The following is an 18961-nucleotide window of genomic DNA, read 5'->3' as shown; positions in this document are numbered from 1 at the left end:
CTAGGGCATTTATAAGCCTAGCCAGAGTTGTGTGGCTTTCACCACCCCTTAGGTTGAAGAATACTATACCCATTAGTTTGCCATGCCTCTGTCCAGCAGTGATACAGAGATGATCCCTCTCCCATCCACTGGTCAAGATTCCTCTTGAACAGAGCCAGCAAGGTGCTCTGTCTCACATGGACCGGGATTCTGTTCCACAGCATAGGGAGTCTCTGGTGATGAATCTGTCCCTCCAGCACATCCTATTTATATCCGTGTTGAGGTTTAAGTCTCTTGCTCTTGTGGCTCTGGTGGATTTGGATTTTTGAGGTGGAGCATGTCCATTAATTCCGGGTGGACATGGCCTTGTATGTCAGGCACAGGTCACCTCTGAGCAGACGGTATGCGACTGAATAGAGCTGGAGTTTCTTCAGTCGGGCAGCATATGGCATATTTTTGAGCCCTTTATCCTTTTGGTGAGGAACTTTTGGGTCTTTCAATTGCTGCAGGTGTCGGGTAAGATACATTCCTAATGGGGCATTGTACTCAATCATTGGTCTGATAAGTGAAGAGTACAGGAACAATGACCTCCTTGATCTGGATGTGAATCCCTTCATAATCAGGTGGGAAGGTCCTCCTAACCACTTTGGCAATGTGAGTGTCAAAAGAAAGGTTACTGTCAACTTGGGTCCCCAGGTCCCTGATAACCTCTTCTGTGCTTAATGGATTGCCACCTATGTGGTAACTTTTTTACCAAAGGGTATGACTATACATTTTTTGGCGTTTAGCTTAAGGCCATGGCTCTGGCACCAGTTATCCGTTTCTATGAGACCTCTCTGAAGGATATCTGTGTCTGATGGATTTTCAATCATCATGGAACTCATAAACAAAGACATTGGTAACCTCCAAACTCTGGATCCCACCCAGTTCCAGTTTGTTAAAGGCAGATCATGCCTCTTGAACCTGATCAACTTCTTTGAGGCAGCCACCAAAGCCGTGGATGAGGGTAAGGTGGTTCACACAGCCTATCTTGACCTCGCCAAGGCTTTCGACACCATCTCCCATTCTGGAATTATAGCTAAACTCACTAAACTAGGTATAAATCCCTATGTCACAAGATGGGTTGCCAACTGGCTCACTGACAGAACCCACACTGTAAAAGTTGCAGACTCCAAATCTGACCTCAAACCAGTGACAAGTGGAGTACCACAGGGTAACATCCTGGGACCTCTCCTGTTTGGTATCTACTTCTCTGAAGTACAGACTAACACAGAAGGCCTCTGGCTAATGAAGTTTGCAGATGACTGCAAACTAGGAGCCATAGTCAAGTCCCCAAATGATGTGGACATCCTACAGAAGGGACTCACTGAGACAGATGCCTGGTGTCAGAGCCATGTCCTCAAGCTCAGTGCCAAAAAGTGCTGTGTCATCCCCTTTGGTAAAAACTCTGTACCTATGAACTACCACATAGGCAGCGATCTACTTAACATGGAATGCGTGATAAGAGACCTTGGGACTCAGGTGGACAGTAGTCTGTCCTTTGATAGTCACATCGCCACAGCAGTCAGGAAGTCCTTCTACATGGCACACCTCATCATAAAAGGGTTCTCATCCAGGAAAAAAAGAGATCATTGTTCTCTTCTACTCCTCACTCATTAGGTCCATTATAGAGTACAATGCCCCTTTTGGAATGTATCTCACAAGACATCTGCAGCAGCTGGAAAGCCACAGAAGTACCTCACAAAGAGGATTACTGGCCTCAAACAATGCCCTACACTGACCGCCTCAAAAAACTCCAGATTTACTCCATAGCATATCACCTCCTCCGAGGTGATCTCTGCCTAACATATAAAGCAATGTCAAACCCAGGGCTGTTGGACATGCTACACCTAAAGAAGCCCTCCGAGCTACATGCTCTAGGGACCTAAACCTTGTCACCACAATAATCAGGACACGCTGGAGGGATAGATTCCTGTACCAGAGACTTCCTATACTCTGGAACAAGCTACCCATCTATGTCAAGCAAAGTTCTTCATTAGCTCTCTTCAAGAAAAATCTTGATGAGTGGATGGGAAATAGAAAATACACCCCAGGGATCACTCTGTGTCTCTGCTGGACAGTGGCACAGGAAAATAATTTTCTTGGGTGGCGTAAGCTATGGAACCTTGTTGGCTAAGCCTATGTAGGCCCTTGGGCTGATAGCCTAGTACCTACCTATGAACCTATAATACATTGGAGTTTTCAATTTCCCAGAGATATGGACTCAGAGCTCATATTTATAAGTACTGGTGGTCAGGGGAGAGTATAGCCTTCATATCAGAGAGGTGCAAGGGATTTTCTCCCAGGCAAAAAAGCATTTTTTCAGTGCTTTACATTGATCAAACATTTCCTTTTGATCATTGTGCTCTTTTGTGAACACAGTTATGTATGGTGATCACAAAGAACTGAACGTTAAGTCATGGAGCCTGAAAACTGGAAATTGTAAATAAGTGGAAAAAACTGAGGATAGTCTGACCTGTGTCCCAAGTGAATCATTAAATGTTCAAGTTCTGTTTCAGGATACCGTGTACAGGAGTACAGGTGACAACTATATTCTCAGTCCTATTGGATTAGGGGCTTCTTTATGGTTTTCCTCCAGTTCTTCTCATTCCAGAAGTATTCCTAAATGTAAGAAATAGAGACCAGAATGTGTAATTGTGTTTAAATCTATGTGAGCTGTCTCTAATTAAAGAAAAAATTAACTCACTGGAAAGTATCATGAAGAAGTTTATATCAAATTATCATGCACAGATCCAAATTTCAGTCTGAATTTTTATGTTATATTTAGTTATTACATTTGAATTATGCGCTACTTTTTGTTTTAAATACTCTGCAGATTGTTCAGTTTTGTTTTGTATGTTTTCTTTATATATTGTGACTACCTGGTGGGCCAGTGGGTTGTTTTTTGATTACATTTTTGCTCTTGTCACACAATGAAAAATCCATTATGAGGAAGTCTGAAAAAAGGTCAGAAGTTACATCATTATTCCAAGCTGGTCAGAGCAAACCTGGTTTTCCCAACAAATATAGATAGCAGCAGATGAGCCATTGAACTGACAGGGACAGCCAGTGGTCCTTAGGTAGTTATTCTCTTTAAATCAAAGTGAGTTTGTTACTAATTATACATATATTATTTCTTTGGTGTCTAGCTTGCACTAGACTAGTTGAAGGTGTGAGCCCCATCAGACTGGAGATTTCCAGAATGCAGATGCTGGGTCCAGTTGTATACCAGTTTGTCACATTTTTTCTCATACTGGGAGTATTTCCAACTGTTTTAAAGTAAGCATGGGTTTCCCCAGTTCTAAAAAATGGGTTCAGATCCTGATAGCTTGGGTAAATACTACCTGACATTGAACCTCTTGTTTACCAGTAAAGTTCAAGGTGACAGATGTACAGGTTGTTTCTTTCTGTAAGTGAAGTAATAACACTGATCAGTTTTAGTCTGGCTTTCAGTCCAGATATAGTACTGAGATGGTCTTAACTGGCATCTTTAGTGATCTCCTAATGGCAGGAGACCAAGAAAACTACTCTGTTTCTATTCCTGCTTGATCTGTTGTCAGCAGTTTGTTGTAATGTATCAGGGGTCCTTCTTGATCATTTTCAGTATTACTGTGGCCTTGCATGTATAGTTCTGGATGTGTTTGCCTCTTCCTGTCCATTCAGTCCCAAGGAGTAGTTATTTTGTTGATTTATTTTTTTTTCTTTTTTGCCACTTTTTTTTCCTGCTGTATGTCGATGATCCCCAGCAGGAGAGGTCAACCAAAAGGGGCTATCATTTAGATAGCCATCAGGGATGGTTTTAACTTTTTATAGCTTTTAGCCCTGCTTCCTCACATATACCAGGTGAAGCACTGAGGAAGGGATGTGCAATGAGTAGACCATGGAGGATGTCTCCTCATTTCCACAAGGGATGATCCCTCCAAACAGTCCTGCCCCTACCCCAAAGCACTTAGTGGTGATTTGTCTGTGCTTCACTGGATAATTTTCACTGAGTTGTATGCCTATGACTGCACACTACCCTCCCTTCACCAGGGAGATGTGAGTCAGCCATGCTCCCTTCCTCTTTCATTTGATCCTCCAGTACCAGGGCTGCTAAGAGGACCCTGCTCACCCTTTTGTGACCTTCAGAAAGCATTCTGTCTTTTTATTTTTTAGGCAACAGTCATCTTTATTGAATTAGTATGTATGACATTGGCAGTCATGCATTTATATAAATGAAAACAAACCATATTGACATATTTTCAATTGTAAACATTATATATTACTTATAATCTTCTATACAGTCACTGCCAGCCAAGCATTACATAACTCATTTAATTCATGCCTTCCCTTAAACCCTATTCCTCCTGTAAAACATTATTCTGCATGTATTGTTCCCACAGTTCCAATTTTTTTCTATGTCATTTGCTCCTACCTTTTTCTTAAGATCCCACTGTCAGTTCTCTTATCTCTGTTACTATATTCACTACTTCTAGTATGGTTAGTTTAGACTTTGATTTCCATTTTCTAGTAATTGTTTTTTGGCAGGCACCAGAATTAAGCTCAGCAAGGCCTTACTATGCCTAAGCAATTCCAATTCTGTATTACAACTCGGAAAATAATCTCCTTAGTTACACCAGTTTGCTTATCCAGTATGTCTGACAGAGTAGTCTGCAGGGAATGTTTCAAGTCTGCCAACTCATTACACCCAAAATATGTTCCCATTTGTCTCTTTCTTCCCCATCACACCTCCAACATTTGCAATCTACCACAGGAAAAATTCTTTAGTGTATGCTTGGAGGATAAAATACATGTGCAAACACCTATAAGCAAAGATCCTAAATCTTTTAGACTTTGTTGCATATATCCCTCCATTGTTTCTTTCTGAATTATATATCCAGTCTCTCTTCCCAATCCTTTCTAACCTCCTCTGATTCATTCCTATAGTTATCATGCAATATTTTATATGCCCTACTATTCCCTTTTTTAACAGTAGCTTTTGTCTCCAGCCTGCAGTCCGCATGAATTCTTGGCCTCTTCCCTTTCTATTACCTTTCCCTCTCTAATTATTTGCTCTCAATACCTTGGGTCCTTTGTCAGTTTTCACCAGTAAATTCCAGCCCCCTCTTGCCTGTTCTCTGTACAGTTAATTACAGTAATCCCTATCAGTAGAATCTCCTTTCTCCATTCCATCTTGGCTTAATTCTTAGAATACTTTCTGCTACGTTATCAGTATAATATTTTGTATGGTTATTGTTATTCTCCTTAAGGATCTGCATCAAAAATCCCAGTCTCTTATTTCTTGAGCTTCCCCCTGATTCATCATCATCCTTTCCACTTTGAATTATACATTTCTGCTTGTGCTGTGTATAGGAGCCTTAACTGTGTAGTTGTGAAATGCCTTTTGAAATCAGGTAATCCCAAACCACCTTGTTCTACTGGAAGGATCAACATAACCCACTTGACTCTTGCCATCTTCCCCTCCCAGATAAAATCCTTCAACTGTTTATTAATTGTTATCCACAACTTCTCCTCTGGTTGATAAAAACGTCTGACCTTTGTATTAAACTAAAGGAACTAAAACATTTTCACTGCTTGTATCTTGCTGTCCATATCCATAAAAGAAAGCTTCCAGTTTCTCAATGTTTGTATTATCCTTTATTTAGCCTCTTTCCACATATCCTTCTCTGCCATAACTAAATCCTTTTTAATCTATACTCCTACATTCTGCATTTTATCATTTCCCCATAAATATGGGTATTACTTAACCAGTTTGTGTGTGTGAGTACATAGTTGACAGCTGTTGCCTTTGTTTTATCGTCATTAATGTTGTATTCCAAAAATAATTGAGACTGTTTCATTATGTTGCACAACAGTGAAATGTCCTTTTCTGGTTTTATTAGGTACAAAATAGTATCATCTGCAAATAAAGGCAACTTTTTTTGATTATAATACCAATTATATCCATGAATTTCTGAGTCCCTCATTTTCTTTGCTGGTGGTTCTAAATATAATGCATGCAGCAAAGGGGAAAGAGTACACCCCTGCCTGGTTCCTCTGCTCATACAGGACCCCCACTTTAATTTTCACCTCCAGTCCCTCAAATATCCTCCTAATCAACCTTAGTATTTTATCAGGGAATGCAAATGCTTCCATTGGCCTACTCATAAAATCCCTTGCTCTGTTGAATGCTTTCTCTGCATCAAGACCCACTAAGAACAGTGGTATTTTCTTACATTCTACTTTCTCCTGGATCATCATTGTTCTGTTGATGTTGTCAAATGTTTGCCACCCCTCCACAAAACCACATTCATCCGTATCTATAAATTCTGGCCTCAACTTTACTATTCTTTTGGCCATTATAGACGTAAACAATTTATAATCATTGGTTTAGAATTGAAATGGGCCTATATGAAGCTGGATATGATGGGTCTTTACTACCTTTAGGTATTACTTATTTTATTATTTATTTGCATTTGTTTGCTGGGATGCTCCACCGGGCCATAGTGAGCCCATTTTCAGTGGAGGCACAGGGGGAAAAGCTCCACACTAAAATGAACAACACATAATATAAACAATGCACAATACATATACAATACAGTACAATATATCAGCATGATCAGTACAAGGAACAGAAGTGTCACAGTTGACAATTTAAAATCAGAGTATTGTATATAAGAGTACAATGTCTAGGACAAAGTGGATTACACAATTAGGGTATAACAAGTTAGGTTAACTAAGTTACTTAATGTGAGTAGCTTAGTCTGAGTAATTAACACTTATGAAGTTATAAGCTTGAATATAGGAGATCAAGTATAGCAGGCAGTACCAGCATTGTATTTAAGTGTTTTAGATAGAACTAGATATATTAGAGTAGTAATAAATGAAGATATGGAATTATTGAGGATACAGTCAGGTTTTGGGAGTTGCCATTTTGGCACATGTGCACTGCCATAGAGAGGAAAGGTGTTGTCTCAGGGACTTTTTAAAGATAGCTGGATTGCTGGTAGTCCTCACTGATGGTGGGAGGGAGATAACCAGCTGAGAGGTTTGGCTTTTCTACATTCAGGAGTAATTGGTTTTCAGATCGAAGAGGTCTATTTGGATGGTACTGAGTGAGTAGAGAAGAAAGGGCAGGGCAATTTGATGGCTTGTATATACATTTGTGTGGGGTGGTTAACTGTAAATAGTAAGATAATGTGGGAGATCTAGCCAGTTTAGTACGCACAATGAGGAACAGTGGTGAGATGAATATTACATCCACCACAGCTTTCTTTCAGGATGTTGGTGCTTCTCCCCCTTTTAAAATGTTGTTAAATAAAACTTTCCAGATCTTTATCACTTTCTTTCCTACTAGCTTCCAAACTTCCACAGGAATGCCATCCGTTTCTGTAGAATTTCCTGTACATTGGTTATATATCACCATTTTTATCTCATCTCTTCCTATCCTGTTAGTAATTGAGCCTCATCTACCTCTAACCTTGGCATATTTAATTCTTCCATAAACATTCCAAGTTGCATTTTATTCTTGATTTCCACATTTCTCAGCTTTATACAGATTTTTATAACATTTCTGAAATATTTCTAATACCTCTACAGGACCTCTGGCTATTTTTCTTGTTATGGGCTCCCTAAGCTTGGCAACAGCCCTTTCTACTTTGTCAGCCTGAGGTGTTGTGCTAAAAATTGGAGTTATTGTCTTAACATTTTTTCTGAACTCATACATATTATTGATGCAGCCTTTTCTTCATTTCATCCTCTGATTTTTACAGTTTCATCAGCTCATCTGACTATCTGTTTACAGCTTCTTCTATTTTATTCCAGCCTTTTGTTATTTAAATTGATATACTGCTTCATCATTTCATTTATTTTAATCAGTTCTGAGCACATTTGACTTATTTTTGCTCTAGATTACTGGAAGATATCTCTTGCACAAAAGCTGGAGGTTGAACTGCTTTTTGCTGAAAAGCTAGCAGGATTCTTTCCAGCAGTGTTTTTTCTCCACACATTTTGTGGATGATTTTCATTCAGATTCTCTAAATTTCTTTGCTGGCATCCAGGCAGTACACTTCCAAGCCAGTAACTGAAATTTACCCAAAAAGACAAATTCACTGGCTCTCTTTTCTGAGTTTCTGTTTTCACAATGGTAGAGCTGAATTAACTCAGTGTGCAGCCATCTTGAAAATACAGCATAACCCCATTCACCTTGGATACAATCAGGGCTTCATTCCTCTGTAACTCAGAGCCAGGCACAGTCACAAGGAGTACTCTCAGGTGTTAATTCTCCTTCAGAGTACCCTACTAATGGTGGTGTTCAGTTTTCCTTTGAGTTTTTCTTGGGTCTTTCATTCCTCTGTTTGTACATACTTCCATTGGGAGACATTATTTGGGGAAGGATTTTTATTACCAGTTTTATGGTGATGCCACATGATTCTGTGTTTCTCTCAGCAAACTATGCTGTAAAACATCTTTTGGGTGACTTGGAATCATCCAGAAGTGGATGAAACTCAGTACCACCAAGTAATTTGTCATGGTTCTTAATACTACTTCTTGAGAATCCATTACTCCAGCCTTGCAAAGTAATCCTGTTTGTTGTGGTGATGGTCTGGAATTCATGTCAAAGGTACATAATGTAGGGGTTATTGATGACAAACTGATGCTATCACTTCTCATCAAGTCTTGTTTCCACCTCCGGAATATTCTCCTTCAATCTGAGGATCCTCTCAGTCAATGCTTGCCTTGGTTTCAACCTCTTTGGACTGCTGTAATTCCCTCTAGCAGGGACTTCCAGACTCAGAACTTTATTGATTACATGTGTGTGTACATGTGTGTGTGTGTTTGTGTGTGAACAGGCATGCAGGTGTGTGGGTGAGAGATTCCATGAGTTTGAATGCCAGCCTGTCAGTAGGTACTCGTTTGAGGGAGCATGGATATGTTTGTGTGCATGCTGGGAGTGTGACAGAGCAGTGTACAATTCAGACAGAGACGTAGTAATGAGCCGCTAATGAAGTGTTTTTCTCTGCAGCTTTACCATGTCTCTAAATCAGAGATTCTCTCCCTCATGCTAATTTCCGTACCTACAAAGGCCAGTTAGGATGGATGGATAGAATCTTTCTGAATTTTGTCCAGAGATTCTCAAACTGAGATTATTATAGTATTTGTCCATTCATTATCACAAAAGCATGAACTAGAAGCTTCTGTAAATAGGTGTTGTTATAATTTGTTCTTAAATGTTGTCAAAGTTTCTTGCTTTCTCACCTTATTTGGTAAGTGTTCCCATAGAGCAGGTCCAAATTTAGGAAAAGCCCTTTCTCCTGTAGCTGTTTTAAAGGGGGGAGGGTCTAACCAAGGCAATAACTTCATCAAGACCTAATAAACTACAATATAAGAAGTCATATTAAGATGCGACTCCCAGCAATTTGGCTTTGTTAAGGGCAGATGCTGTCTAATGACTGGAAAAAAAAAATTGAGAGGGTAAAGCAAACAATGGACAGTGGTCACACTTTCCACTCAGTATACCTTGACCTAACCAAAGCATTTGATGCTATACCACATGCCAACATTATGAACAAGCTAAATGTGTTCCAAATTGATCCTTATGTAGTTAGATGTATAACAATTTCTGTGGGCCAGAACCCGTACTGGAGGGTGTCAGATGTGTTAACATGTGGGGTACCACTTGGTTTCATGTTGGCACCTTTGATATTTGGCATATACTTCTCTGATCTCCAAATCAAAAAATCAGGAATGATGCTTAACCAGGTTTACACAGGATTGTAAACTGGGTGTTAAACTTAAATCCTTTTCTGATGTGCAGAAGCTACAAAGTGAACTTTTGCATATCAATAGCTGGTGCACAGAAAATAGGCTAAAACTGAGTTCTGAAAAATGCAGTATTGTTGAATTTGACAAACAAACCCTCCACCCAGCTCACAGTATAGAAAACACCTCACTCCAAAATTAAGATGTTGTGAGAGATATTGGAATATGAATAGATAACTATCTGTTCTTTAATCAACAAGTTGCTTGTTACTCAAGTGATCTTGAAATCCTTCTGTCTGGCAGAGCTGATCTCAAAAATTGTTTCCTCTAAGTCCAAAGAAGTCCTGACCCCTCTGTATTCTGCATTATCAAGCCCTTCATCAAGTACAATGCCCCCTTTGAGATGTATCTTACTAAACAAATCAAGTAGTTGAAGAGGCCCAAAGGTTCCTGACAAAAAAGATAATGGGACTAAAGGACCTGATCTGTCAAGAGAGGATGGAGGCCTTTTCACTGTATTCAGTATCCTACAAAAGTCCTAGGGGTGACCAGTACAAGCAGAAAGAAGCTATGAAACTGTGTTTGCCAGTGTAATCCTGCAGACAATCCCTATGGGACTGCCACCCTTCATCACCTCCTTCTCTTTACTGTACTTATCTCAACAGTCTGGAGATCTCCCAGGAATAAATGTCCATTGTCCGTTGAAAAAGGGATACTAGCTGTCTAGCTGCCCTCCTCTACAAGGGAGATTCTCATATGATCTTCAATGTAATCCATTTCATTGGCCTGCAATGCCCCCACCATCCTTCTTTCTCAGTCCTTTCCTTTCTCTTGAGCTCCACACCATGCCCCCCACCCACTTGCCTTTTGGGATTCTTTTGACACAAGTCATTCTCTTGAAGCTTCTTTAGTAATACTTTCGGACAGTTCTGACATTACTCAGCACAGTAAAAGTAATGGAAATAAACAAAATACTTTGTTCAGAGCTTTATTGTTAGTGAGTTTAGTGATTGGTATATTTTCTTTTGTTTCCCACTTTGGATTACCAGATTACAGTCAGGTAGCTGTTAGTTATGAGTTGAAGTGTGCATTTATTCTTGCATAGATTTAAATTTTTTATTTCATGCTTTTATAGGTAAAAGATGATGACCGCCAGCTAACTCTAGGATCACTGACTCTTCCTTTGTCCCGTTTGCTGGAGAGTAAGGAACTCACTCTTGACCAGTGGTTCAAGCTGGATCACTCAAGCCCAGGCAGCCAAATTTATCTGAAGGTTATCTTGAGGGTAAGTTAAAGCATTTTCTGCTTAAGGTTGGCAATTGTTTATATTGTTTATGATCAGTCTGTTCCTCCTTGCTTACAGATGCTTAGACAAACAGGAAGTAAAGAAATAAACATTAACTTCATGGGAATAAAGTACTTCACTGTGCAGTCATCAAGCACTGCTTGTTGATAGTATGGGAAATGTCAGCCTGTTCTCACTTCTGTAGTGTTTGTTCTCCTTGAGTTTATAATTTACCTAGCACAGTCTCATACATGAATAGTTATACAAAATAAAGTACACGAACCTTTCAGTCAGTAGCCATTTTTTAACCAAACTGATATTCATAAAAGTTTCTTTGTTGTACTAATTGTGTGGCCCATTTGTCCTGGTCCCAGCTCACTGGTGGTGCCTTTCTTTGGTGTAGCCTTTATTACATCTGGTGTGTTTTCAGTGTACTTATGTGAGGAGTGCAGTTTTCACAATTTTAAGTTAGAAGATGTGTTAATTTTTGGGATAATTTATTATTATTTTCTGTCCTCAAACCAACTAAGTACATGAATGCTGTTCTTACCCTGGTCCTTAGCTTCACTTCTGCTGCAACATCATAGCATTGCCTAGCTTCTGTGCTACATCAGGCAGAGAAAGTTTGCTTCTTTTTCTCTGAAGTAAAATAGCACTGTGGTATCCTGGCGGAGTGGGACAGGGGGATAAATCCCTGACTGTGACCCACATGACTCCTAGTTCAACTAGCAGCTCAGGCATGGAGGACATGTGTGTGTGGGGGTGGTGGACAGCTTCATTGGTTGGGGGGGTAGGGCTCTATGGTCAGCATAGGGCACGGGGCCACAAAAAAAAGGCTGATAGAATGGATGATTGCCAGTAGAAAAAAATTTGCCATGGAAGCCTGCTGAGATGGTAAGGTACGCTGCAGTACAAAGTAAAGTTAAAAAACTGAAAACCTGTAGCGCAGAAAGTAAAATGTACATGGGTATGCTTGTATGTTATACTCCGTGATGTAGTGGATAATTTCTTTGTGACCCATACAGTATTTTTTATGTGGCAGTTTTACACATATTGCAGTTACCTGCTGACTAATGTTAATCCACATCACACAGGTGTTATAATTAGTAGGTTTATGTTTAAATTACCGAAGGAAGAGATACAGAGCTCAAGTAAATTTGTTAGCTTTGTTATTTATAGAGTTAGGATTTCTGTGATCCTCTTGACAAAATTATTTTTAAGATTTGCTTAGATGTCCTTCCATTTGTGTTTTAGTAAAGACAGAAATGCTGAGGCTAGCCTTTCCCCTCCAGACAAACTGATTCATTCTTCAAATGGATGTGATAAGTACATCATGCGGGTAGAATGCTTAGTGTTTATGTAATTTGTACAGAAGTTTCTAGGACAACTTGATATTAAGAGAAACACTTCTCTCCAAAAACATACTTTGATTACAGTGTCCTGTTTTGTCTTGTAGATCTTGTATTTAGATGCTGCTGCCGGTGTGTCTCCGTGTCCTCCAGCTGACCCTACATCTCCGAATGAGCCAGTGAAACGAGCTGAGGATGGTAAAAAGGCTGATCAGATCGGAGACTCAGTAGATCCAGTAGAGAAGAAGGCCGAGCCCTGTAAACCATTACACAGTAGTTCAGATTGTCACTTCGGGAAAGAGGTGAACGTGCACATTTTATCCAAAACATAAATTCTTTCAACATCACCTTATTACATTGTTGTCAGAGATCCTATTTTCTCATTTGGAGATCATAACATTTTTTTCAAACCTGTATCTCATGTTTAAAAGTTGGATGTTTTAAAGGCAGACTTTATTGGATTCCTTACTTGCTATAACAAACTAACATTCCATATTATTAATGAAAAGTTACCATTTTAGCTAGCATTAATTATAACATAATTTATTTCTATTTTTCCATCTTTTCTTTACAGCTTCCTTCTCACATCACCCAGTATGTCTTGTCACTGACTTCTGCTACTGCTATCTGCCTTTAACCAGGGCCTGCAGACAGGAGTATAAACATTTTTAATCAGTTTGTACCCTAGAATCTAGTGCTGCTGCCTCCATATTCTCTCTGCTGCCCCCCACCCCAAGTACATTACCCCACCCATACATAGTCACCATGGTGTCCCCAGACCTCTTCAAAAACTATAGTAGCCTTTTGTGTATGCCTCTAAAGGTTTGATTGTCAGGAAGTTAATGAAATAATAACACCTTCTTCAGCCCCCCAAACTAGGTACAGCAGCCTCCTGTGCATGCCTCTTAGCAGGGCCAGTTTTAAACCAGGTGGTGTCCATGGCAAAGACCTTTACTAAGTGTCTGTTAAAAATCTGCTCACACAGCTGAGGTGTGGGAACTGAGTCAATGTGTTTTTGTGTGCATCTCCTGCCATGAGAGTCATTAATGCTGAGAGTAGGACTCAACAAGTTGTTTTACAGAGTCTTACTCTATACATATCAGCAGCAGAAAAAAGGCATTTCATCTCCCTCACACAAACACATTCACTCATATATACAGAAATGTGTGTATGTGCTGTACAGATAGATATACAGATAAAACAATAGATATGGGTGTACTTCAAATGATCTAAACAGCATAATATCAACAGTCAGATGATTGACAGTCAAAATATCAAAACTGCAAAATATCTAAATCCAAAATCTTGACAAAATCAAAATTATACTGTGGAAGGTTTTATGCCTTTTTCCCACTATTGTGCTACCTTGGAGTTGGCATATATAATTAGCAGGGGTGGGGTGGGGTGTGCAGGAGGCTTGCACAAGTATACCTATTTATGTGAGTGTGTGTGTGTATGTATATATATATATATATAAAAATATACACATGTATGTATTTATACCATACATGCACACATGGGTTCCCTAGTATATCAGGGAATGCTTAAAATAGCGAACGCTGTTTTATCAACCATTTTAAATCAAAACCGTGAAATCCTGAAAACACGGAACAGTGATTTTTTTTCCAGGGAAAATAATCACTGGCCCATTTTCGGGACTTTGCCATTTCTTCCACTGTGGTCCGATCTCAGAGTTGGTATATTTAGGTTGAGGGGTGTGTGGTGGGTGAAGCCCCCCACTTTATTTTGTGTTTGTTTTTTTTGTTTGTTTTTTTGTTAGCCAGACATGAATTTTCAAATCCATCCATCCATCTATCCTCAACCCCCTTTTTCCCATTTTGCACATGGGGTTGGGGTATCACTTCAATAGTGACAATCGTATCTTGCCAAGACATGAGCTTTAGTATGGCGGCAATATATTCTTGAATGATTTATTTTATTGAGATATTTACATAAATATATATGAAAAAGTATGTTTAATTCTATAAGTAGCAATATAAATAACACTGAGTCTCTGTGAAGATGCACAACTTATAGTACAAATTTCAATAACAGTTTTCTTTAACATCATTTAATTTTTTTCCTAATTAATGCCATGCAATAGTTTGTAAGTTACTTGGTTTTGACAATATTAAATATGGAGACATTGCATGTTTTCATAATTGCTAGCAAACAAGTATCATTATCTCCAGTATAGGGTACTATAAGTGGGCATTGACAATACATTTTTCTGTCTTTCACAACTGTGTTCATTTCACACTGTGCCCCTCAGTAAAATGTAGATCTCCCAGTTTTGAAACTATGAATAAAAATATGAAAATTTGAGTATGTGACAATCAGTTAACATTTTTAACAGTTTTGGTGTCAGTTTGTTACTTATACATTGATGTTTATAATGCTGTCTTGTTATTAATTGGCAGCTTTTTAGATAAAGAAGCCAGACCCCCAAAAATGTCAGTTAATCGAAAGCTTATTTGAGCAAATTGCTATTTATCAAACTTGCTTAAGCAAAAGCTTAATTAAGCGAACAATTGTTTAAGCAAATTTCTTACCAGGGAAGGGACATGGTTGGCCATCATCGGGAATTTGCCCTTTTCCCCACTGTAGCACAATCTCAGAGTTGGTATATTTAGCTGGAAGAGTGGGGGGTGAACCTCTCCACTTTGCAGAGTTTAAATTTTGTTTTGTTTGTTACAGTTGGTGAGTGGGCAACTAGTTTTTTCCTAATAAATGTTTTTCTTAAATGAAATTAAGCTTTTGATTAATTGATATAGACCCCAGATTTGGGGGAATCTCAGACATTATGTGGAGAACTCCATTATCATCAGATTATATGAGTAACAGACTATGACATTCATTTAAATAGACTGTGGCAGAATCTCATTACTTGTTACTGGGATAGTATGTACTACTTAGACTTGTAGTGATGGCATAGTGCCGGGTAATATATGGTATACTCTGCTTGCAGTATGATGTCATAATGGGGGAAAGAATCTAGGATTTCAAATTGAGATATTTTTGCATATTGGCAGATACCCTCCTGAGTGCTTTGGAATATAGGTTCATAGGTAGGTACTAGGCTATCTGCCTGAAGGCATTTATAAGCCTAGCCAGAATGTGTTGGCTTTCGCCACCCCCTTAGATTAGTTCCCTGTGCCTCTGTCCAGCAGAGCCACTGAAGTGATCCCTGGGGTAAACTTTCTGTTTCCCATCCACTCGTTAAGGTTTCTCTTGAAGAGTGTTAGTGAGGAGCTCTGCCTAATGTAGACTGGAATCTTGTTCCAAAGCATGGGAAGTCTCTGGGACAGGAATCTATCCCTCCAGCACATCCTATTTATTGTTGTAGTGAGGTTTAGATCCCTAGAGGGTGTGGCTCAAGGGGATATGGTTTTCTTTAGGTGGAGCATGTCCATCAATTCTGGGTTGGACATGGCCTTGTATGTCAGGCAGAGATCACCTCTGAGTAGGCAACAGAGTACAGCTGGAGTTTCTTCAGTCGAGCTGCATAGGGCATCTGTTTGAGGCCAGTGATCCTCTTGGTGAGGTACTTCTCTGGTCTTTCCAGTTGTTGCAGGTGTCTTGTAAGGTACATCCCAAATGAGGCATTGTACTCTATGATGGATCTGATGAGTAGAGGGGCACAATGACCTCTTTTGATCTGGATGCGAACCCTTTTGTGATTAGGTGGGCCACATAGAAGGATTTTCTAACCACTTTGGCAATGTGATTATCAAAGGAGTGATTACTATCTACTTGGGTCCCCAGATCCCTTAGTACGTCTTCCATATTTAGGGGACTACCACCTCTGTGGTAGTTTGTGGGTACTTTGTTTTTTCCAAAGGGGATGACTATGCACTTTTTGGCATTTAGCTTGAGGCCATGATTTTGACACCAGGTATTCGTCTCAGTGAGACCCTTTTGGAGGATGTCTGTGTCAGCCAGAGAGTCAGTTGTAGCCCCTAGTTTGCAGTCGTCTGCGAACGTGGTCAGCCATAGTCCTCCTGTGCTTGCCTGTACCTCTGAGAAGTATATGCCAAACAGGAGGGGTCCTAGGACTGAGCCCTGGGGAATGTCACTTGTAACCGGTTTAGAGTTGGACCTAGCTCCTGCAACTCTCACCATGTGGGTTCTGTCCGTGAGCTATTTGGCAACCCATCTTGTGACATAGGGGTTTATGTTCAGGCTTGCAAGCTTATCTGTAATACCAGAATAGGGACTGGTGTCAAAGGCCTTTGCGAGGTCTAGGTAGGCTTTGTGTACTACCTTTCCCTTGTCTATAGCCTTGGTAACTGTCTCAAAGAAATCCACCTGGTTTAGGAGGCATGATCTGCCCTTAACAAAGCCAAACTGGGTAGGGTCCAGTGTTTGGAGGTTCCCAATGTCTCTGTTAATGAGTTCCATGATGATGCACTCCATAGCCTTGCAGACCAAGCTAGTCAGGCTTATAGGGCAATAGTTCCCAGCATCTGTTGTGGCTCCACCTTTGTGGAGCAGAATAACTGTTGCTCTGCGCCACTCTATGGGTACGTAGCCTGTGGAGAGGCTGAGTTTGAACAGTGTGTTTAGGTGAGGGGTTAGTTCTTCTTTGAGCTCATGTAGGACGCAGCCTGGGACACCATTCAGTCCCACTAATGCTGTGTTTTTGGCTTTGGAGAAGGCTGTTTTAACCTGAGTGTCTGTGATTTCAGGGTCTCTACATTCTTCTGGTATGATTATAGGCCATTTTGGGGGTGAGAGGGGGGTGAAGTTTGCACTGAACCTGTCTGCCAGGATGTTAGTGATATCGGTCGGTTCAGTATATATTGTGCCGTTCTGCACTAACAACGAGCAGATCTGAGCATTGCCACTTAGATTCTTGACATCGCTAAACAATGCCTTGTGGTTATCTTTGGAGTCCTTGGCAATTTTTCTTTCAAAGCTAGCCTTGGTTGATTTTATGAGGGATCGTAGTTTCTTGCCGATACTGATCAGGGATGTCTTCCCTTCTTGGTATTTTGCTCTTTTCTGTATTAGTTTCCTCCTTCTATTGTATAGCTTGTTTATGGCAGGAGTCCACCAGATTGGTTTCCTTTTCTTGGAGGAGTGAATCTTGGTTTTGCTTGGGATAGCACGATCCATGCATTCTTGTAGGTACCCATGTAATGCATTAGTAAAGGATTTTGCAGCTTGGACAGTGTTATCCTTTAGCATGGGGGCTTTGAAACTTTCCACCTCAGTCTTAAGTAACATGAAGTTTGCTTTTGAAAAGTTTTTCATGGTGGTTTCCTTGACCAGAGGTGGGGGCAGAATGTGGAAATCCGGAGTGATTTGTTTATGGTCAGATCTAACCAGTGAGGGGTTGACCTCTGGTGTGGAACACCAGTCGCCCATGTTGGTGATGATCAGGTCCAATATGTCACCTCTGGTGGGAGTGTTGACCAGTTGATCCAGGGTATTTGAGTTTATAAATTCTAGGAAATGTTGGGCAAGGGAGTTAGTACTTGAGTAGTTCTCCCAGTTAATGTTTGGGTAATTGAAATCACCCAATATTAGGGTGTTTGGTAGGGCCTTTATGTTTCCCACTGTTTCCAGAAATACGGAATGGGGGTCCTGGGACATGGTGGGTGATCTGTAGCAAGCTACAATTTGAATTGCAGTTTTGCCCGTTGTTAGTTGCACGTGGATGATCTCTGAAGCATCATGCTGTGCCACTAACCTGGAGGTGTGGTGTATCCTTGATGAATATGGATACGCCCCCGCCTTTTGTATTTTGGTCTGGGTTCAGTGGCCGAAATGTATGGTATGAGTTGTAGCCTGGTAGTGCTGTGGTGCTCTCTGGAGCCTTAAACCAGGTTTCTGTTACTGCACATATATCGATTTTCTCCATACTGAGGAGTGCCTCAAGTGCATGCATTTTGAGGTTTAGACTTCTGCCATTGAGTAGCATTACCCTCAGGTTTTTGTTACTTGTACTATTTATGGCGGTGGGTTTGTCTTTTGAGCTTTGCATCAAAAAGGCACTATGGGGGTGGCAAGAGCCTTGGCCAGTATTCGAAAGCCTAAGGGTGACAGGTGCAAGCCATCTCTAGCGAAGCAGCATGGCTTGTCGAGCATGTCATCCCAGGCAGACAGACACTGGCTCCCCTTTGAATGACACCAGAAACTTTGCCAATTGTTGAAATTGATAATTTTTTCTTCATATCGTGGTATCATTCTTGGTGAGGGCAAGATGCTACTCAGGGTCAGGGTCATACTGGCCTGGGCTACGTGATCAGAGAGCTCTTCCATGTCTCTTTTCATGTAGTCCAGGCAGGTACGGCTCAGGTCATTCACACCAACATGGACAATGCCAGAGTCATATTTGTACTTGTTCTGGAGTGACCTGAGTGCTTGTGTTATGTGGCGGATCCTGGCACCCAACAGGCAGCTAACAGTAACCTTCTCCTTGTTCAGCCTAGTGAGTGGGAAGTCACTGTGCCTGACTATAGAGTCACCTATTACTAGTGTGTTGGGTATGTTATTTTCCTTAAGGGCTGTGATTATGTGGCACACTGGTTTTGTGAAGTATGTGTTTCATGGTTTGTGTTGA

General features: G+C 40.4%; 1 protein-coding gene across 1 annotated transcript in view; it reads left to right on the top strand.

Annotated features, from left to right (window-relative positions):
- The window catches only part of ESYT1 (extended synaptotagmin 1), an 869597-nt gene that overhangs the window by 585647 nt on the left and 264989 nt on the right, over window positions 1-18961 (top strand). Inside the window, exons 16-17 of the mRNA XM_044083745.1 lie at window positions 10895-11044; window positions 12501-12695. Of these exons, the coding sequence (XP_043939680.1) occupies window positions 10895-11044; window positions 12501-12695 (345 nt within the window). The remainder of the gene's footprint in view (window positions 1-10894; window positions 11045-12500; window positions 12696-18961) is intronic.

The sequence above is a fragment of the Protopterus annectens genome, chromosome 9.part0 (genome assembly GCF_019279795.1).
Source record: "Protopterus annectens isolate FY-2018-M chromosome 9.part0, PAN1.0, whole genome shotgun sequence".
Classification (NCBI taxonomy): domain Eukaryota; kingdom Metazoa; phylum Chordata; order Ceratodontiformes; family Protopteridae; genus Protopterus; species Protopterus annectens.
This window is presented reverse-complemented; position numbering and strand designations above follow the sequence as displayed.